The sequence below is a fragment of the Dermacentor albipictus genome, chromosome 3, assembly GCF_038994185.2.
Source record: "Dermacentor albipictus isolate Rhodes 1998 colony chromosome 3, USDA_Dalb.pri_finalv2, whole genome shotgun sequence".
NCBI classification, from domain to species: Eukaryota; Metazoa; Arthropoda; class Arachnida; order Ixodida; family Ixodidae; genus Dermacentor; species Dermacentor albipictus.
The window spans coordinates 140,163,549-140,186,625 of record NC_091823.1 but is presented as its reverse complement, the minus strand read 5'-3'; the positions used below and the strand labels follow the sequence as shown (position 1 = coordinate 140,186,625).

General features: G+C 47.2%; 1 protein-coding gene across 8 annotated transcripts in view; it reads right to left on the bottom strand.

Moving 5' to 3' along the window:
* The window catches only part of LOC135917723 (phagosome assembly factor 1), an 85,142-nt gene that overhangs the window by 15,611 nt on the left and 46,454 nt on the right, over positions 1-23,077 (bottom strand). For all 8 annotated transcript variants that reach the window (XR_010569380.2, XR_010569382.2, XR_010569381.2 and 5 more), the window contains 3 exons: positions 19,335-19,475; positions 17,589-17,792; positions 5,297-5,428 (listed from right to left, as the gene is read on the bottom strand). Coding sequence is in view for 5 of the 8 variants with exons in the window: in XM_065451290.1 (XP_065307362.1) it covers positions 5,297-5,428; positions 17,589-17,792; positions 19,335-19,475 (477 nt within the window). In the remaining 3 variants the exon portion in view is untranslated. The remainder of the gene's footprint in view (positions 1-5,296; positions 5,429-17,588; positions 17,793-19,334; positions 19,476-23,077) is intronic.

Here is a 23,077-nt window from a genome sequence, read left to right as displayed (position 1 = left end):
GAAAGCACATTCCAGAGGAGCGCCCGAGCAAACAAGTTAACAAGTTGAAGGCCACAAGACACGTGCAAACAAGTTTGCGGCCCCCAGGTCGTGTGCCGCCGAGGAACTATTCAATGCTTGACTTTTCCAGAAAGCGAGGGGATAGCACGGCATTGTTGGAAGTAAAGTGGGTGCCAAACCAAGACGGCGGTAATGCGGCGTGACAGCCGGACGTGCCGGGAAGGCCCAAGCGTACCTCTTCATCGCCTTTGAAGAAGACATTTGCTACCGCTGCGCGGCCATAGCACCGGGAGCAGGTGGGGCCTCGGACAATGGAGCATGAGCACCCTCCTCTTCTCCACCTTAGAAGAAGCGTATTGCCAGTCTGCGAGGCAAGACCGCAGAGAGCCGCCGGGTGTGACAACGCGATACGGGCGCCAACCATTGGCTGAAAATGGCATCATCTGAGCGGACTCTCCCATTGGCCAAACATGACGTGACTTCCAGTCCTCGAAGGGTTTAAAAGAAGCATTCCAGAGAGACCAGAGCATTCCCTGATTCCCTGATTCACCTCTCTCGAACTTCTTGCCGCGGGCCGCAGCGTCCGAGTTGCTGCCGGCCCGTAATGACTGTACAACTGTTACTTGACTCTCACCTCTCTGTATATAATGTAAAATAAATACTCCCAAGTTTGGTTTTCATCCCGAAGTCCGTCCTCAACCCCTACAGTACTCAATCGCCTTCTTCTTGAAGGTGACGGTGAATTGACGTCGGCTTCCGCTCATTTTGAAACAAAATGAAAATGCAGCCTTTAATTAATATAACTTTGCGACAGTGGAAACGCAAAATGCCGGTGCCACAATGTCGCCACGCCATAGAACAAAGAACCAACGCGAACAAGAACCATCAGCAGCGCAGCTGCTGATGATGGCGATGGCGAAGGGGGCTGTTTACTTCATCCGCCCATTGTTGCAAGACTTCCGTAGTTTTTCCGCCAATGTCCGGTATATAAGTCGAGGGTTGACTTTTCGCAATGGCTTTTTGAAAAAAAGTTCGACCTATATTCCGGTTTTTACGGTATTACTGTCGAAACCTCGTTAATTCGACATTCGGCTAATTAGGACATTTTCTCCGGTCCTGTGAAATCCGAATTAACAGGGTTTTACTGTACAAGAAAACTGCATCTCCTCCACACACACCTTGGGGGTAGCGGATGACGTGCACGCACCCCCATGAGCACAAATGCAATCTCAACCTCTCAAAACAACCAGTGGTGTCAAATACACACGAAATATCAAACATAAGATCGGTGCTGCACAAGTATGTAAAGATGTATGCAGAACTGATCAGCGACGTTGTTTGTGTACTATGGCAAAAACCCTCAAAGACTAGAGCGGAGTTGCGAGGCCAGTTGCATATTACTCCATGTTATTTCTATTTGCCAGGATCGGAGAGAATCTATGTTTTTTTGTCTGCACTATAGAACCAGGTGAACGTTCGATTTTGGAGCAGGTAACCGAAGGTATGTTAGAATCGACTAAATGCTGCCAAATGAAGCAGCTAACTGTTTGAACAGTTTTTTCTGCTGTTCTTATAATATTACCTGAGGTATAATTCAACTGATTCCATTGGCCCCATCAAAGTCTAAATAATGGAAGCCGACTGTTGCATAACTTCAGAACACACTGTGGCCCTAATTTTGGATAGAACAGACTTCACAAATAGTGCAGTTGACTCATAACGATATCAAAAAGAACGAGGAATCTGACTGTTACAATCGATCATGGCTATACGTAGACTGCAGTAAAATAACAACTGCCGAACATACCTTTGTGGCTCCAAACCCAAATTTGCCACTTGTGCTAAAGAATAGACGTAGAAAGTGCGCTGTGAAAACTAAAATGTCTATTTATACTTCTCAAAAGTGTATCAAGCGTTAGACATGCTGAATTAGTCAGAAATCTGCACTTGCTTTCGCGGCAGTTTTAGGTTTACAACCACGGCGTGCACTGCGTCCAGCTGCTGCGCGGGCACTCGCAGCAATCCTTTAGCGGGCATGAAATCAGTGAGCGGCTGGACTGACGACAGTGCACTTTGCGTGAACATCAGGGTAAGGGTCACAGACAGGCCACTGTCAATGTCGTCATAACTGCTGCTGCTGCTGCTATTCTCTCTATGCCACAATGCTGCCATCCATCACCACAACGATTGCCTTTTAGGAGATCTCTTTACAGAATGAGACAACACTATCTCAACCAGAAACGCTTCCATTGGAGCACCATCTGTTTCATCGTTAGCATCAATGCACTCCCAGAGCCCGTTAATGAAAGCGGCTTCCACTGTGTTGGTTTCACTATCATGGGGGGTTTCGCCCTGGTGCACAAAGCCTGTCTATCTGAAACAGTTGTTTACGGTGCAAAAGCGTCCCTGACCCTTTTTGCATCGATCGGCCTTGCCACATGTTCCAGGCTTCGTGATTGCAGCGATCCTGGTTTCACAATCACCGACATCGTCAATATTGTTGACTGCACGAGCTCCTACTTCTTAGAGCCTTGCGAGCAACAAAGCTTTGCGCCTTGTTGGTACTATCTCTTACAAACTAGGCAGACCACTGCTTCAGAGCGGTGGGAATTTCTGTGCTTGCCGAGAGAGATTGGGAATAAGTGGAAAAGACTACAGTAACACCTCGCTTCTAACTTATTGCTTCTCTTTTTCTCTCTTCTCTGGATGCTTATGGAGCACGATCGTGGGCGAAGCGAGGTGCGGACAGGAAGCAGCTCGTGCCATCATGTGGGACGTTCTGCCAACTCACAATGCTTTCTGTGGCTTTTGCAATTGGCATGTGGGCAGGACACGCTGTGCGGTAACGGCAGCAGATACAAACTCGCATAGAGTCACGGACACAGCATCGGACTTGCACAACTTTGCCAATGCATCATTGAGGTGACTCTGAAAAAAGCCGTTTATAAAAACAAAAAAATAAAAATACGACAGTGGGTGCTGTCAATGTAGTCGGCACTATTTTGAGCTGGGTCGGCGTTGCCTGTTACTGCCTTAGCGTTGCGAAAATATTGTTGATCCTCTTTTGCATGGTGTTCTGCTTGCACGCAATTATGTTTACTTCAATTTCAGCTGGGGTCATATCATTGCTGCACACTGATGACAACATCATAAGTGCTCGCGTCAACTTGGAGCTCGTCGGCTATGTAGATGCTGGCTCTTCATTCTCGGTGTTAGAGCCGCCCAATCCACTGTCCCTCGACAGATGATTTCATCATCGGTTAACTCCACACAGCGTTTGAGATCTTTGTCGGCGAATCCTTCAAACATGATCCCGGTTGTAATCGAAACACCAGTGACTCGCAGGTCGTCGAAAACAAAGTCCATGGAAGGAGACTGATCACACACGCCGTCTTTCTCTCTGGGGGAGTTGGCCATCTCGGTGCCAAGTGTGAGGCCAGCTTGGCGAAAGCAGTTGCAAAGCGCCTCTTGTGTAACTGTCTTCCACGAGTCTGCAAGCATGCCAACAGCAGACCTAGGGTCAACAGTGTAACTTTTACCACTGTCTGAGCACAGCACCATGTGGTTGAGCAGGCGCGACTCGTACAGAAGCTTCAGGTTGTGGACCACGGTTTGGTCCATTGGCTGCAGGACTGATGTGGCATTTGGCGGCAGAAATTCCACCTGTATAGCCTTTAGGTCTTTGATGTGGCCATGTGCAGCACAGTTGTCTACAAATAGCAGAGGTTTTCGATGCTGCTGTTAGAACCTTCAGTCCAAATTGGGAATGTACACTTCAAATAACTGCTGTGTTATCCAGGCCTTCTTGTGGGCATCGTACTGAACAGGTAGAGCTGCTTCCTTAAAACACCTTGGATTCTTCGATTTCCCTATGACGAGCATCGGAAGTTTTTCGCTGCCAGATATGTTACTGCTGACGAGATATGTTACTGCTGTTACTGCTGACGGCCACTCTTTGCTGTGTTTGCCGCCATGGCAGGGGTCACCAGCAAATGCATTTTCCCTGGGAACATTTTGCAGAACAATCAAGTTCTATCGTGGCTGAAAATGTTCTCAGGCACAAACTTCTGCAACAAAGGCTGCAGATTTCCATTCCAATACTGGGCGACAACTGAACTGCCAATAGCACCGCTGTTCCCGCACATCTTGAACTTCAGGTCATTGCAATTCTTGAAATTTCTGAGTCACCCGTCGCAGAACTTGAAATCCTCGACGTTCATTTGAAGCGCAAAAGCCTCCACCTTTTGCTTGAGGACATAACCCGACACAGGGATTCGCTTTATGGTCACGGTATTTAGCCACATAGGGAGCGCTCCCTCAAACTTTAGGTAAACAGCCTGACTTGCATACTGTTCTTGAGCCCCGGTTGACTTTCTCGCTGCTTCCAAGATCTTCAACTTGTTTTTTATGAAATCTGAAACCGTTCGCTTTGAAATTCCGAACTCCTTGCCACCGTCGTCTTGTGACCGGCCACTTTCAACTTGCTTGATGATGGCGGCTTTCTTTTCCACCATCAACCTACAGTAGGGGTTGTGCGCTTCAAAGCCACGGGCGAAGATGACGAAAGCGTAGTCAGAGCCATCACTGTCAGCAGCTAATATGCTCGATGCAAAGCACAGCCCGAAACAGCACGAAGCTTCAAAGTGAACGTCAAAAAGAGCGCACAGCAGCACAACACGATCACACGACCTATCACAAAGCTAATAAAAAAAAATGTGTGGATAAGTACAAAAAGCTATGGCCATCGCTACGGATGGCTACTGCTGCCAACGGACTGGCGTGTGACAGCACTGGTTTGAGGTTTGAATACAATAGGTGGCTGCAGTGCTGTGGCTGGTTATGGCTAACAGATTGGTGTGCGCGAGTGGGAATTTGAGGCTTCGAGATAATCAAAATGGCAGCGATGAATGCCACTTTGGACCTGTGGTTAGGGGTACAAAGTCCGGAAGGAAAAGGGTTTAACAGGCCGAAATTTCAGGCTTTTTATACACTGGCTTTAAGGGGCACTGTCCAATAGGACGTCCGAAAAATCGAACGACTGCATGGTTTTTTTTTTTTGCGCAGTCGATACTCTTAAGTTGACTCATTGTTATAACTGATATATCATTACAAGTGGACTGCACTATATAACAGACACTAATAAGTGCCTGTTGTAATGAGCATCGACTTTGCTGAGCACAGCGACACATAAACAAGGCCCAACCTCATTACCTCAATAACACACAATCAAATGCTGAAGCATGGACATCTACCATACAAGTGGTCATAAAGTATGCTGAAGGCGGACTCCTCTCACCTCGAAGATGATGTCCTGGTATCCATAGCAGTAGGTAGATCCGAATGGATTGGTGGTGTTTGTCGAGGAGGTTCTGTTCAGGACAACTGGGCGCTCGGATGCTTTGACCAGGCGCTCTTGGAGCTCGTCCCACTGCAAGGACAGAGGATGCAGGTGAGTGCAGCTCACAAGTTTGGGCTAAAAGGCAACAGGCCTTAAACCTGCTGGAAATGTCCATTTGTCGCATGCGTATTTGCAGCGAGTATAATGTAGGTACTGAGTATGACAAGACGGCCTGTGAATTCGCAGCAGCAGTCATCATAATGATGCCATGTGAAGTGCAGGAGTGTGCTGAATTGGGCTGGTTGGTGCACGATGAAATGAAGACAGGGCAAAGGACATCATCTCAGCTTTGGTCCTGTCCTACATGCTGTTTTTATTCCCTTCGCAATGCGAAATGAACAGGGCTGGCATACTGTGTATGCTGAGGAACATATACAGTCAAACCTCATTATAATGAACCCATATCTAACACAAAAATACAGTTAAACCTTGATATGACAAACTTCAATATAACGAAATTCTTGATCTAACAAAGTATTGAACTTTTTATAACCTCTTGTCTATAGAACACCGTGTAATTAGAACCTCAATATGACGAAGTGTGTTTGTAAGCGATTTCAATACAGTCGACAATCATTACAACGGACCCTGATAATCTGACAAAAATGTCTGTTTTATCCGAAGTCCGTAATATCCAAGACTCCTCACTTCCAAAATTTTCGTCGCAATGTCTAACAACTTTATTGCAAAGTGTGAGTGACGAACTTCCAAAGTAAAAAACGAACAAAAAAAGTTGCAGTTTCACCTGAAAGGTAAAACATCGATTGATAGCAAATTATACAAAATAAGCATGGCAGCACAATCGACCTTCGTGCTGTCTCTCGCTTCAACGCGAACTAAACGTCGAAGGCACAGCACATACAAAGCTACCAGCACTGGGCGCATGTTGTCCACATTGCAGATCACTTTCAAGATACGGCACCCGCACCGCCGTGCCGGTAACAGCGGCCACTGGAGTAGAACCCCCCCTTTTTCCTCTCGCCTCCCCCCATGCCTCGCACGTGAAAGATGGCGCACTTCTGCCTCACTTTCGTCCCTCCCTCGGACGTAAGATAGTGAGCTTCAATCTTCGGCTGACCCTTGCAAGTCAGTTGCCAGCCCGTGTCAGGCGCCCGCACCGCCGTGCCAGTAACAGCAGCCACTGGAGTAGAATCCCCCCTTTTTTCCCTCGCCTCCCCCCGTGCCTCGCACGTGAAAGATGGCGCACTTCTGCCTCACTTTCGTCCCTCCCTCGGATGTAAGATAGCGAGCTTCAATCTTCGGCTGACCCTTGCAAGTCAGTTTCCAGCCCGCGTCAAAGTGGCAAAAGTCCGTTTTATATGCCCGATTTTGACAAAAATTGCCGCTAATTTCGTCCTCTGTAGCCGATAGTCCGTTGTAGCGTGGTCCATTAAAAGCAGACTTCGTTGCATTATTAAAATAGTAGAACAAACTACTGCTGAAATATGGTCCATTATATCCAAAAGTCCATTGTAACAAGCATAAACTGTATAACGAAATTTCACTTCAGCAGCAAAGGAATGCCAAGAGAATAGACAGCTTTAGTTTACTGTACGCTATATGCTATAATATAGCGTACGCTAAGCAGCGCACGTTTTCTACGATTTTAGTTGGCCAGCGATATCTTCGGATCTCAGAGGCCATATGCCGTCGTTGCGGCGCTATTTCACGCCTGTAGCGATAGGTGGCGCTGACATCGCGAACATTTCTTTCGTTAGGCTTCGACTACTTCGAAATGAGAAACAATCTCGAAAACACCACGATGTTATCCATAATACTCTGTCGTCGAAGTGGCCTCAGACTAAGCGAAAGCCGTTTACACAGTCATTTCCTACGAACGAAGTGCATTTTACAAAAGCAACGCCAAATTCAATTCGAAGCGGGCAGCCGGGACCGCCGCCATGTTTCCCGCAAGCTCCGCAAGCTCCGCAAACCTTGCAAAAACACTAACGCCAACTCATTTGCGTTGTGTTCGCCCTCTATACCCGCTATTTCGTTTAGCGTTCAGCGCATGCACAGTGACGACCCGCTATTTTTTAGCGTACGCAATGGTATAGCGTACGCTATACTAAAACTGTCTAATGAATGGAAACTTCCGTGGATGCAGATGGTCAAATGACTGGATTAAAAGCAGTCGCTTGCAAACGCACCTCAAATGGCACACGCGCAACAAGAGCAACCACCGAAGTTAAGCCGCATCATGTTCCGTATAAAGTCCAAGTGTGATAAAATCCTATCGCGCCACACACTTTGCGCTTTATGTTGAGTGAAAGTGTGCAAGTGTGAGAAAGAAAGATGGTGGTTTTATGCATGAGTGTTGCCTCCCCGCGCGAGCAAAGGGAAGGCGGGGCACGAGAGCAAGCTCAGAGTAACACGGTCAGGCGTGCGTGAGGGACAGGGTAAGTTGGTGCCCGTCCCAATTTCTGCGGCGCGTCTCAGCCATGGCTGCGCATGGCTTAAGGGGGGACGCGGGTCTTGAAATCGCGAAAAATGGTCAAAAATGGCAATTTTCAAAAATTGCGTTTTTGAAGTCTTTAATGTCCCAACTATGCCTCTACAAAATATTATGGCGCAATTCCTACTCGAAGTATAAAATAAACGGTAATTTATAAACGTCGGTGAGCCGAAATTGAATGCCAAGCGCGAAGATTTGCCTCATTTTCAAGCTGCCGTAGCTCCGCGCGACGCGAACCGATCGGCGCCATCTTGGTCTCGTTTGAAAGCTGGTTTCCCGCTCTCCATTCTGGCGCCCCTCGGCACGCTGTAGACCCTCGTGCAGCGGAGGGATTGGCACCCGTTCTCAAGCGGGAAATCGTCGCGAGACAGCCGCTGATTGGGTGAACCGGGCGCCTCCTCGAGGCGCAGCCCTCTGATTGGCCGTGACGTATGCTTCGCCTTCCGCGGCCGCGTTGTTCGACTCCTTCACGTCGTCTGCTTTCGCCTGCACGCACGTCATTTTTCGAGCTCCTCTTTGTTTCCTAGTATTTTTCGTTCTGCCTTTTTCTTTATCGTTCTTCTAGATATTTTGGCTATTGGGTCGCTTCTTTTAACCACGAATTTCTTGCTTTTGCGTGCCTGGTGGCTTTGTTCCGCGTGTCACGATGGCGCGAGACGCGCGCTTGAAAGCAAGCACGCGAAAAGCAGTCGGCAAAAAGAGACGCGCATGGAATAAGAACAGCGCTACATCGTCGAGAACTACAGCTTCGGTGATGCCGCAAGCTGCTGTGCCCTTGGTGGATGCGGCAGGACTGAGCTCGGCAACAACAGCTTCGCCGGTGGACGCGGCTGAACAAACCCCGTCGACGCTAGCTTCGCCTGTGGACGCGGCTGGACAGTGCCGATCAGTGTCAACTTCGTTACCGCAAGTCTGTGCAGTGCCGGTGGATGCGCCTGGACTAAGCCCGTCGAAAATGCCAACTTTTGAGACGCTGCAAGTCGCTTCGGATTCCGTGTCGTCGGAAGCGGCCGAGCCGGCTGACCTAAGCCTAACGTTGACTTCGGCGTTTCCGCACGCCGCTTCGGTGCCGGCGGACGCGGCTGAACCGAGCTCGCGTGCTCAACGCTTCGACACGGTGTTTTTCACGGAGGCGGAGTGCGCGGGGCGCGAAAATTACGCAGACAACATTAAAACTTCATTGGCGAAGCAGTCCGCGACTTCCCGCAAGTTCGAGCTAATGAACGTCGGCACAGCAAGTGAAGATGACGATCGCGGCACAGAGTACATCATCGTTGATCTCTCAGTGCTAAAGAAGATGTTTGTGTCCACAAGCTGCAGCAAGTGTGGGATGACCACTCTCCAACTCGCAAAGTGCAGTGAGAGAGAATACGGCCTAGCAGTGAAGTTGGAGCTCACATGCTCAAATTGCGATTTCGCCGAGCGGCACTTCTCGTCGCCACGAGTGCCCGGGAAATCCAACATCACGCCCTTTGAAGTCAATTTGCGGGCAATGAAGGGAATTCAAAGTATAGGCAAGGGAGCGACTGCCCTAGCAGATTTTTGTGCCACCATGAACCTCTCTCACCGAGGACTTCACCACAAGACTTTCAGGGGGCATATGGACACCATGGTGAAAGCTTGCCAGGCAGTAGCTACTGCTACAGAAGCAGCAAGCGTCAAAGTGGTGAAGGACATGTACAAGAACTTCCTGAATCCACCAGGAAATGTAGATGTCATATTTGATGGCACATGGAAAACACGTGGTCACAATTCAAATATTGCAGTAGGCTGCATCATAGAGCTATACACTGGCCTAGTACTGGACCATGTTGTGCTCTCGAGGTACTGTCGTGGGTGCCAAGGGGCACCTGATCCCAGTGATGATGGGTACGGTGACTGGGCTGTGAACCACAAGTGCATGAAAAACATCGACTGCAATGCCGGCCGGATGGAGACTGAAGCAGCTATCATTTTGTTCAACAGGTCTCTGGAAAAAAATGGGTTGCGGTACACAACTATACTTTCTGATGGTGATAGCCGCACCTTTCATGCATTGACCTCAGGAGAAGTGTATGGATATATATCCATTGAAAAGAAAGACTGCTTGAACCATGTCCACAAGCGGATGGGGACGGCTCTTCGCAACTTGGTGGAGAAGAAGAAGGCACAAGGAGAATCTCTTGGCGGAAAGGGCAACCTCACCCAAGATAAGATAAAGAAAATTACAAACTACTATGGGTATGCCTTGCGGAGCCACAGCCACGACGTTGCAGGCATGAAAAAGGCAGTGCATGCCACGCTGTTGCACATGACCTCGACAGATGAAGCCCCAGACCACAGTTGCTGTCCTCAAGGGGTTGATTCGTGGTGTGCCTTCAATCGTGCTTTGGCGAACCAAGTGGAGCCGTCACCACACAAAAACCCTCTGCCAGGCCACGTTCGCACTGCTCTTGAGCCAATCTTTGCAAGGCTGGGCGACGAGGCCCTCTTGGAGCGCTGCAAAGATGGCATGACAAAGAACGCCATTGAGTGCCTACACTCTGTCATTTGGAGCCAAAGCTCCAAGAACACGCATGACTCTTTGCTGGCTGTTGAAAGAGCTGTTGCAGAAGCAGTTTCTCGCTTCAACCAAGGAATGGCAGCAACCAGCAGAGCTGTTGCAGCACAGCTTGGTTACAGTCCTGGGAGCTGCCTCATTCGTAGGAGCCTTGAGAAAGATAAGCAGAGGCTGTGCAGGTCTGATAAAAGTCACACCAACGCTGAAAAGGTGAAGAAGAGGATGGCCAAGAAACACAAGCCTGACAGAACCCAGGACTACTGCCCAGGACTTTTGTGAATGTGTGGCAGATTCATAGAAAATAGCAGGTGACTTTTTGAGCTTTTTTTTTTGTCAAAGGCCAACGCAATACAGAAGTTTTCACAATCTTTACATGAACAGATTTCTGTGAGTTTGGTGTTATTGTGTTCAGTAATGACTGGGCTGCATGCTAAAGCATTAAATTTTTCCATGTGATAGGTAAACAAAAGTGGCAGAGTAAGCAAAACTTTGAATGCAATTTTCTCAGCTTTGCTTTTTCGATCAAATGCCTTTGCCTTACGGAACTTTTCATAATGTTTGCATCAACTGATTTTATTGAATTAGGTATCATTTTTTTCAGTGAAACCTCAGCTGCATCCTAAAGCTTTCCATTTTTCATTAAACCAAATAGACTAGCAATTAGGTCAGGTGTAAGCTAATTACTCCTGCATTGTTTTTTTCTTCCTACTTTGATATTCATTCATGACCTATATGATGACTTTTAAAAAATTTCTTTAGCTTTAGGATGTGCAGTAGGTCCTTGGAAATGACAGCTATTCTTTAAAACTAGTTTTTTTAATTAAGAAATTACCATAATGGCCCGTAACAAAAGACCTATGTGGGATAAGTTATTTTGCGATATCTTCATTTCTAAATGAGATATATCAAATCTGAATATATATTTGGAATCAGCATTGAAAGATATATCTGCATGCGAATTTTCAGGAAGATACGTTAAGAAATAAAAAAAAAGTTTTCAAGACCCTCATCCCCCCTTAAGGGGGGATGAGGGTCTTGAAAACTTTTTTTTATTTCTCAAGATATCTTCCTGAAATTTAGCATGCAGATATATCTTTGAATGCTGATCCCAAATATATATTCAGATTTTATATATATCATCTAGAAATGAAGATATTGCAAAATAATTTATCCCACATAGGTATTTTCTTACGGGCCATTATGATAATTTTTTAATTTAAAAACTAGTTTTAAAGAATAGCTGTCATTTCCAAGGGCCCACTGCACATCCTAAAGCTAAAGAAATTTTTAAAAAGTCATCACATAGGTCATGAATGAATAACAAAGTAGGAAGAAAAAAACAATGCAGGAGTAATTAGCTTACATCTGACCAAATTGCTCGTATATTGGGTTTAATGAAAAATGGAAAGCTTTAGGATGTAGCTGAGGTTTTACTGAAAAAAATGATACCTAATTCAATAAAATCAGTTGATGCAAACATTATGAAAAGTTCTGTAAGGCAAAGGAATTTGATCAAAAAAGCAAAGCTGAGAAAATTGCATTCAAAGTTTTGCTTACTCTGCCACTTTTGTTTACCTATCACATGGAAAAATTTAATGCTTTAGCATGCAGCCCAGTCATTACTGAACACAATAACACGAAACTCGCAGAAATCTGTTCATGTAAAGATTGTGAAAACCTCTGTATTGCATTGGCACTTGACAAAAAAGAAGCTCAGAAAGTCACTTGCTATTTTCTATGACTCCGCCAAACATTCACAAAAGTCCTGGGCAGTAGTCCTGGGTTCTGTCAGGCTTGTGCTTCTTGGTCATCCTCTTCATCACCTTTTCAGCATTGGTGTGACTCTTATCAGGCCTGCACAGCCTCTGTTTATCTTTTTCAAGGCTCCTACGAATGAGGCAGCTCCCAGGACTGTAACCAAGCTGTGCTGCAACAGCTCTGCTGGTTGCTGCCATTCCTTGGTTGAAGCGAGAAACTGCTTCTGCAACAGCTCTTTCAACAGCCAGCAAAGAAACATGCGTGTTCAACAGTTTCTTTAGCACAGAGAGATCAACGATGATGTACTCTGTGCCGCGATCGTCGTCTTCACTTGCTGTGCCGACGTTCATTAGCTCGAAGTTGCGGGAAGTCGCGGACTTCTTCGCCAATGAAGTTTTAATGTTGTCTGCGTATTTTTCGCGCCCCGCGCACTCCGCCTCCGTGAGAAACAGTGTCGAAGCTTTGAGCACGCGAGCTCGGTCCAGCCGCGTCCGTCGGCACCAAAGCGGCGTGCGGAAACGCCGAAGTCGACGTTAGGCTTAGGTCAGCCGGCTCGGCCGCTTCCGACGACATGGAATCCGAAGCGACTTGCAGCGTCTCAAAAGTTGGCATTTTCGATGGGCTTAGTCCAGGCGCATCCACCGGCACTGCAGAGACTTGCGGTAACACCGAAGTTGACACCGATCGGCACTGTCCTGCCGCGTCCACCGGCGAAGCTAGCGTCGACGGGGTTTGTTCAGCCGCGTCCACCGGCGAAGCTGCTGTTGGTGAGCTCAGTCCAGCCGCATCCACCAAGGGCACAGCAGCTTGCGGCATCACCGAAGCTGTAGTTCCCGACGATGTAGCGCTCTTATTCCATGCGCGTCTATTTTTGCTGACTGCTTTTCGCGTGCTTCCTTTCAAGCGCGCGTCTCGCGCCATCGTGACACGCGGAACAAAGACACCAGGCACGCAAAAGCAAGAAATTCGTGGTTCAAAAAGCGACTCAATAGCCAAAATATCTACAAGAACGATAAAGAAAAAGACAGAACGAAAAATACTAGGAAACAGAGAGCAGCGCGAAAATGACGTGCGGCGAAAGCAGACGACGTGAAGGAGTCGAACAACGCGGCCGCGGGGCCGCGGCAGGCGAAGCATGCGTCACGGCCAATCAGAGGGCTGCGTCTCGAGGAGGCGCCCGTTTCACCCAATCAGCGGCTGTCTCGCGACGATTTCCCGCTTGAGAACGGGTGCCGATCGCTGCGCTGCACGGGGGTCTACAGCGTGCCGAGGGGCGCCAGAATGGAGAGCGGGAAACCAGCTTTCAAACGAGACCAAGATGGCGCCGATCGGTTCGCGTCGTGCGGAGCTACGGCTGCTTGAAACTGAGGCAAACCTTCGCGCTTGGCGTTCAATTTCGGCTCACCGACGTTTCTGAATTGCCGTTTTTGTTATACTTCGAGTAGGAATTGAGCCATAATATTTTGTAGAGGCATAGTTGGGACATTAAAGACTTCAAAAACGCAATTTTTGAAAATTGCCATTTTTGACCATTTTTCGCGATTTCAAGACCCGCGTCCCCCCTTAAGTGCAGCTGAGCGCATACACAGCCACGCACTCTGCTTTAGAGGTGATCTGCCACGTGTGCAAAGAGTAGGCTTATCAAGATGGCGCGGCACCATGTAACTCTCTTCCCATGCATTTGGCATTTGCGTAACCTCAAGTTTCGGTGACCCATTAGGCGAGAGGCAGACGAAGCATTTGCTCCCTGCTGCAGGCACTTTTCACGATAGCGTCGTCCCAGTGCGGGCGACGCTATCAGGGTGGAGTGCAAGCGAAAGCATGGCTGGCTTCGCCTAATTGGTACCGCCCATGTGAATATGTTGTGAACGTGGCATGAAACAGTACCATTCATCACCGACTCCCAAATTCATCAACATGAATTGTTTTCTCACTCAAACTTGCTTTTTTCGATTACCCGATAATCTGGAAAACTGCGGGCCCTTTCCGTGTAAGAAAAATCGATTGGTGACTGTACTTATTTGCATAAAAGGTCGAATTCCGATACAACAAAATTTAGATATAACGAAGGAAATTTCTGATTTGACCTACTTTGACCTACAGTGGAACCCCGTTCATACGTTTTTCAACCCGGACTAGGGAAAAAAAAAACGTAACAGCCGGGAAAACGCAACAGTGAGGAAAGCTCTGAAACTGAATGAAAAAATACAGCTTCAACTATAGACAATTTATTTCCACAGAGTGCGCTTAGGACTTAAAAAAAGCCTATAATGGCGGCTTGCTGTTTCTTTCGCTCGCTAGAAATCGCCACACGTTTCTCAATAGCCTGGAAGGCCGCATTGCTGTCAGCGTCGCTGTGAGGTGCGACATACCTGTGGAAGAGGTCCAGAGCCGCGACGGCTTCTCCAAAGCTACGATTTGGCAACTCCTCGGAATCATGCGGCTCGTGCTCCTCGTCGTCACCGCGCCACGGCAATGGCAATGAACGAAGGAATATCCATGGGAAATTTTGCCATTTTTGGCGTAATCATGCTAACGTGCTAACAATTGTTCAGTATTGCTGCGGAGCGCGCATGTCCGAGCAGCCCAGTTGCGCGCAGCGTGGCGTGGGAGAAATGTAAACAGGAGAGGAGAGCTGGCCCGATAGGCACACCAACGCCACCAGCAACACCAACTTCCGGTTTAACTTTAGCTTCACAAAGAGTGACGTCAGGGCCTCTCCTGAGTTTCCTTCCTCCGTGAGTCGACACATCCAACAATGATGCGGTGACCGTAATCACAGTGATGACAGTGAGAGCATTTTTCACGAATGGTCACTTAGTGGCGGCCTCTCGAACTGGCGTGCGGCTTCCTGCAGCCAGTTCCATAGCCAAGCCCAGCCAAAACTCGTCAAAAGCCAAAATGGCGGTTGGAACGCGTTGCCTATTTTAGCCCAGGCGGGTGCGGGGTGCTAAGTTGCGACATATCATGTAGGAACGTTTTCACAGCTACTTCGTAACAGCGGGGTTCCTTATACATTGTATCCTATGGAAGCTATGCCGGGACCGGATGAAAATGACGTAGCAACCGGGAAAACGCAGCAGTGAGGAACGTAACAACGGGGTTCTACTGTACCTTCGTTACATCCAATACTTGTGATAAGCATATAACTGCTTTATGCTTATCTCAGGGAGAACCATTTATATTTAGTTTATATATCTTCTAATATGTTATAACCATGTTCATTGTTCAGACATTTGTACTCACTGCTGTTATTTTGTTGTGTTTGTATGGTTCTTTTGTTTGTATAGTGAAATGAGATACTCCAGATGCTCTGCCGTAAGAACGGAACGGCGCTTCCCTCCGCCGACAGCCTACCCGTACCCCGTGACTCTCCTCAAATTTACGACTTTGGTTGGGCTTGCCGTGGGGGGACGTCTTGGTGAGGGAGGCGGGGCTGTGGGAAGCTGGGAGAGCAGACGGAGGCAGAACGACTCGGAGGAGCTGGCGTGCAAGCACCTTGTCATGGCCGCTCTGACAAGATCTTAAGATGCTAAAGGAAGTGCTTTTATTTGTATAACTGTAACTTGAAGAATAAACGCCAGTACAGTCACCGACTGATTTTCCGGACTCCAAAAATTCGGACATGCTCAATTATTCGGTCTGCTTCGTGGCACTGCCATTCTCCCCATAGACCATAATGTATAACAACTGCCGAAAGTTCGAACACCTTGCAACCTCTCATCTGATTTTTCAGACACTCATTGAGCCAACTCGATCGAGAGCATCATGCACCGACTCTGACTGGTGCATAGTTCGACTTGCTGAACGCCATTTTTGTTTTGAACGGAGCCTCCTTGCTGCCCCACGAAGTGGCGCTACTGTAAATCTCCACTCATCATCATCGTTTCTGCCTGGTTTGATAGAGTGGCTCTACAGCAGTTTCGGTTTCAGCTTAGTAGCCATGTCAAGACAATCCAGCAGCTGATTTGTTTCTTCGTGCACGACGCTGCGAGTAGGCCATGTTTTTTGTTTGAGCGACTGGTGTCGGCGTGGTGGTGTTTGCTTCGCATTCTGTGTCGAGGTTCCGGTGATCCAACGCGGCATACAGAAATATCGCATCAAGTGTCTAATGGTGCCGACAGTGCCCGCGCAGACTGCGCTGGAGAATGCCGGCGATGCCGGCAAGCGGTTGCCGGGAGGCCTAAGATTTGTCACCTTCCGATGTGCTCCCTACTGACGCGGAAAATGTTCTGAAAACCTGCGCAGTGGTTGCTTTGCAATTCCGGACACTGTCTCATTTGACACTTTCACAGGTGCTGACACTGCTGTACTGACATGCGCAGAACTCGACGACGGCGAGATCATTCGTCAGGTTTCTGCTGCACCGCCGGACGATGACTCCCGAGTCGGAAGATGAGGCACCATGTGGTACGCTGCCGTCGCATGCGGAGCGTGTACAAGCAGTGACTGTGCTTTCAGCCGCCTATAGTGACCGTACGACCCTCCCCGATATTCAGGCTTATCTGATTGCACGTAAACGGAACAGCGTGCAATGGCGCATTCACGATTTCTTCAAGCCTACTGCCGAGCCCGAATAAGTGCGTGCAAATAAAGGAGTTCATTTTTTTTCCCTTAATCTGCCTTTTCGGACACCTGTTTATTCGGACATTTCCGCAGTCCCCGTGAGGTCCAAATAAACGGTCAGCGACTGTATTTGCATCAAACGGCAATGCCTTCCTGAATGATCATCAACAACAACAATTAAGTATTATAACAACAAACTATAAATAGAGGTTAGAGCATTGTTTTGTGTTCAACAGCTAAAACTGGCCTTACTTTCGTTTTTACCAGTACTAGGAACATCTTTTAAAAAACGAATTAAATTATTCTTAACTAAGGTCACCCAGGATGGCATCCTTCGTCCCGTGTGCCCTTCCTGCTATAGCTAAAGTTATGCAGTACCAAGTAGCCCACCAGCCACTTCTTTTAAGCGATTTTTTTTACTCTAGAAATCATTAAAGATGACCGGTATTGGCCGGTCTTTAGTGATGACCAGTCAAGGTGTGATGGTACTGTGTGAACAACAGCGCAACATTTCACAGCACTCTTTCAAGTTTTGCATATTTCAGCAGTTCACCCATACCACACTGTCCTCGCTATATCAGTCGGTGAAGCTGCACAATTACAATTCAAAGTTAAATTACCCGCTCCTTATATGCACATACTATGTGGCGTGGGTGTAATGTAAGTCACTGGTGGTGCAAAATGCACACGCCACAAGTGATACCACACCGCAACAAACACATCTTTCCAAAAGTATACACACACGAAAAACAAAGTCCGAGTACTCAAGAAAGGGAATGAGCACACAAGATTGACGACAACTACTGATGCGTGACAAAATGATGGCCTGAAGAGGAGATGACGAGTTCACAACGTTCAGGCTCCTCCCTTACCTTGGTGAAGGCAGTGACCGCGTGTCCCTCGTCCTCGTCGGCCACATCAACCAGGGTGGCCCGGCGCTGCTCGGGTGTAGGAGGGAGGCGCAACTTCAGCCGAAATGGGCACCGGTAGTATTGCTGAAAGTTGTAGTGGCCTGGGTAGTTGCTCTGCAAGACTATCTTTTTCACCACGTGCCGCTGGGCATCAAACAGCACGTCCTGCGCACAGAGGGAGACAGCGAGATGTAAAAGGTCTCAGCCACTGGACAGCTGCAGCAGTTGTATGCCTGCTTGATCCGAATCTCAAAGGACTGGGACAATGTTACCGAGTCCTTGGTGAGTGAATAGTATAATCCAATGATTCCTTTCACTCTTGTCCTTTGTTACCATCGACTTGTTATCACCAGTCGATCGTAATGATAATGTAGGCAGTAGGCCGAGCATCACTCGGGTGAGTGATACAGCAGAAAAAGAAATGGTCCTGTTTCGTATGACTTCCCAGCCCCAACACTCGTGATTGAGAGCACCGCAACTGGCTCACCACGGCTACGCATCCTTTTTGCCAGTTGAAACATTACAGGCAAACACGATCTTTCAGCCCCAACGTTCACTACATCGGCAAGCTGCAATCCTATGATACATTTTCTGGTCACTAGATCCCGTGTAAACAAGAAAAGGTGCGAGGCACATGCAACCGAGAACAGCAGCCTCTCCTCGCAGCAGCTTCCCCGCAGTACTTGCCGCCCGTGTAACGTGAAAACGCCGGCACTATCATCTTGGCATGCGTCAAATTTTTCTTGAACAACGAAGCTTTGATTCTGAGAAACTCATGGGGGTTTCCTTTGTAAAAGAAACCTTGTGGAAGTCTGCAGAATTCATTTGCCGCAGATGTCAACTACAGTTGGGTCTACCAAATTTTTCAGTGACTTCGGATCATACGTTATCCCAGCTGATACATTATTCCTGACCCTTCTTTTTTTTTTTCAAAATGTACAAACCAGGTTCAACTGTAGCATTTGAATAGAATCACCACATTACCTCGGCACCTACAAGTCCTGAACCAATCTGACAATGACAAAGACAACGGCGTTCAGGTTACGTACAAGTGGGATCTAGGAATGATGAAGGCTGAGCTTGCCCATTGAGAATGCATCAGTTATCGTAATTAAAGAGATAGAGGTGCACCTCTTGCAGTTCCCACTTTCAGTGCATTGGGACAGTGTGTCCCATTAGTTTGGAATTTGCTGGGAAAATTCTTCAACAGGTATGCCTAATTAAACGACACAAAATGTCAAGAAGCATTAAGAAATAGCTCTGCACAAGATAGGATACCATTGGACATCGCTTGTCCTGCGTGGTTATTGATGCCCACCAAGTAGTTTAACTGCACTAACAACATGCCAAAATATATGCTTTATGAAATAAGCAGTTTTCTTTTAAGCTTTAATTTTAAGTATTAATAAATTTGTTCATTTGTAAGCACAATGGGAAAGGCTGCATTCCAATAGCATTCTTATGAGCAGCTTGAAACTTTCATGCCTTTTCCAGTGTACTTCTATATCTCTAGCAGTTAATACCTAGGCAGTTTGCTTGCTCGAATCTGAGCACTTCAACAAAACAAGAGAACACTGTGCCACATTGCGTGTAGTCGAGCATACCAAAAGTGGAAGAAATGAATGTTACTAAGAACAGCTTCTGCACAGAATTTGAAAACAAAAAGAAACACGCATAGACACACACACACACACTTGGCCCACCCACCATGCCGAGGGTGAAGTAGTTGTAGAAGTAGTCAGAGGCCCTGGCGGCCAGCAGCCTGTGGGAGTCCTGGGCATGGATCTTCATCTTGTCCTCCTCCTTGTAGAACACCTTGTTTGGGGAGCCCAGGGCCCACACCACGTCCTGGGAGGGAAAAGGGTATGCCCACTGCTTGTTTGCCTCCTTATTTTTACTGCAATGGCAATTATAAAGACACTCCAAGCAGATTTCCACGGCCGTCGTCGCCGTGAGGTTCCGCATGAAGTGCGATAAGGTTGGGGGCAGGGGGAGGAGGACGAGGGTGGAGGGAGGGCTGAGCTATCTCTCTCTCTCTCTCTTTTAGTCCAACCACGGCTGCGCATGGCGTGCCTGAGCATGGCCAATTGCACCCCATCTACGGGGTAATCTGCAATGGGCACAAAGCCTGTGTCGAGCCGAGATAGCTGATGGCTTCATGTGTGCTTTTCTAGTGCGCCTAGTTAGTTTTGAAGCGAGAGGCAGTACGAAGTGAAATTCGTTCGCTGCTGCTGCCGCTCTTCATCATCACGTCAGCATTGTGGCGGCGAGTCTTTAGGGTCATCGAGTGAGATCTGTTCATGTTTGCCCATGCGTGCGTGACACCATGCTTGTTAATTTAATTAGGTGAATGTTTACTGCAATTTATATGGCCAACAAAAACTACGGGCCTTGCTTTGTGTAGTTGTATAGTACTTAGCTACTGCTATAAATACTTTACTCTTTGGGTGAAACTGAAAATTTTCTGATTTAGCTTAATTACTGTCTTTCATAATATGTTTCTACTTTTGTGCATTTTATACAGCTTTAATTGTGCATTTTACACTCTTTCTTCTGCATAGCTATTGCTGCAGTAGTCTGTATGATCAAAAAGAATAATTAACAAAGGGTCTTTAATTTAGAAGCGTGCAAATACCAATAGTAAATATGGAATTCAATATCGAATAGAATATCTGAAAACTTATCATAAATTTAATGCGTACAAATATTGGTCAAGTAAACATGATGTTGCATGTGGACAGGAGTCTTATAGCATTGCATGACTTAGGTACGTAGAAATCAAGATGTAGGGTATGATCTACTCCTAATAAAGAGAATTCCAAATTAGTATGCCAGCAATGATTACAGCTCAGTTCTAGCATATGAAGGTCTGGAAAATATGTTTTAATCAGTAGAAGGTCTATGGAATAGAATCAAGTGCTTTTTTTCCCTCTGAAGCTAAAGAATTGGTGCCAGTATCTTGTACCGAATACTACCAATGAGGTTCTCAGTTTAATAGTGGACCTGTGTTCTATGGCAATCTGTTACTGCATAGAAAGTTTTACTCTCCAGTTTTCCTCTAAAATACACAAGGGCTTTCCATCTTTATGGCAGATGGGTTATCGTAAGGTCAATCTGCACAACAGACCAAAGTGCAGGCCGCAGATCACGTGAATTGATCATCACTCCATATGTAATTATTGTAGGGGCTCTGCGGGTTGACCATGGTTGGCACCGATAGTAAAGAGTGGCCACTTTTTCATTGTCAGGTTTTGCATGATTTGCCACCTGTCAGATGTTCTTAAACTCGGAGGGTCAGGGCAAGTTTCCGCGACGCTCCCGACTCTTTCGCGTTTATCTGCCATCTGTGCAAATGTATGCAGCCCGGTAGACAGCACACTAGCCACATGACACATTCATGCGTGCAATGCAAATCCAAAGCTAGTCTTGGGAGAGGTTGCGCGAAGCTACAGAAAGAGACCGACATGTGTCTACCAACGGCAACAGAAATGAGGCCGCCGTAAGGGGTGTCGAGAAGATGGCAGCCATCCGTGAACAACTTTGTTGCCATCCCACACGCTAGCTTTCACTTGCGAAGCTGTTTGTTGGCTTTCCAAGTACTGTACAACTGCTGCAAATAGACCTGCATTTATTTAGCATCTAACCATACAAGTCGCCGACATCCAATGAAGCAGTGCCAAGTAGGCCTAATGGCCTACGCATTGTGGCTGTGACAAAAGTTTGCCGCTGGCCAATGTGATAACGGGTCGCAAATTGTTATGGACTGCTTGCCGCTAATACGTTCGCACTGGTGGCTTACCAGTGATCGGTCCCAACATCGCACGTATGGGTTCGACTGACTGCTGTTGAAGTGGCGTTAATTCTGTCCCCGTGAATGCGACATGATTTGATTGCCATCTGGTGGCTAGTCGACCCGATCTTCAGACATGCTTTCGCAGTTTCTGGAATATGGGCTGCTTTTGTTGCGATTCGCTCTATCTGCATTGGGCTATTGTGTCGATCAATCCCGTCGACCTAGATGAATCTTGGACCAACGGAGACAACCTTGGCCGACGTGGCGTTGTTCTGCGGACTGCAGTGTTCGGGCACTATGTGTGCGATCCCCGCATCGGGTTGTTGTTGGGGAGCACCTACGGCAGAAGCGCTCGCCGAGTCAAAGTTCGGGAATGCATCAGCCAGAGTGGGGTGGCCCATCCGTGGCGCTGTGGCGTGGCAGAGCTCCTTTTGTGCCGAAAACAACGAAGTGAGGCTTGCGTGGCATCAAGCACGAAAAGCTCCATTGCGCATGCGACCTGTGCCACTGTGCAGCAAATATTAAAAAAATCAAATAGCAGATATTCAATTCGTGACTCAAATTATTTAAATGTCCACTATTAGATTCAATTCACCGATATTCGATTCCCCCACTCCTAGTAGTTTGTTGGCATGTTGGCAAACAAACCACTGGCGATCCTGACGGATTCCCAGCAGGCCTGCCACAACTTCCAACAAGGATGAATCGCAAGACCTGTGGTGCAAGTCCTAGCCCAAATACCCAAGGAGGACAATGAGAACCTCCCCATCCAAACCAGTCTCTAGATACCGGGCCACGCTGGCATCATGGGTAACCTGCACGTCGACAGAGCAGCTCGAGGCTTCGTACATAACTGCGCACTCATTGGTGGTGACTCATCAAATGAGTCACTGCCAATGGTGACTCATTTGTGAATTCACGACTCAATGGTGAATGGTGGCTCATTTGATGAGTCATCATTCCGTAATGGTCCCACATGTTACATATGAATGCGGCTGTCATGTAAATCTATGGAGAGGTAAATTCACTCATGCGCGTTACTGTAGAGACAATAAATGTACACCCATGATTAAGCCTGCCAAGCCCTGAAATGCAGGAAGCATGCAATGGTCAGTCTGGATAAGCACATCTTGACGCGATTGCGGTTATTACAGGTTCTCTCAAATCAGCTTTGCTGCAGAACAGTTCTGCAATGAGGTGAAGCATATATCTGCTTCGCCGCAATACATTCTACGCGGTGAAGCATAAAATTGACAGTCACTTAAGTGTCCGAATTTGAATGTGAAAGCACTCAAATCCACCTTATTCCACACCTTAATCCACTTTAATTCACTTTTATTCCCTTCCCGTTAATTCACTTTACTCCACTTTAAGTCATATTAATGCACCTTGGTATAATTTGTCCACCCTAATCCACCTTAAGTAATCTTACCCTAACTTCTTCAAACTTGAATTCAATTTACTTCACTGTAATTCACATTAATTATCCATAATGACAACTAATTAATGCTATAACACTTACCATCTTTTGTATTACTACTCAAGTCGTACAATACTCTGATGATGCTACCTCCTCCCCACTGGCTGCACTGTCACGTGCCCAACGAGCGCATGCATTAGGCCACACGTTTACTCAGCCAGATGGCTGCAACATGGT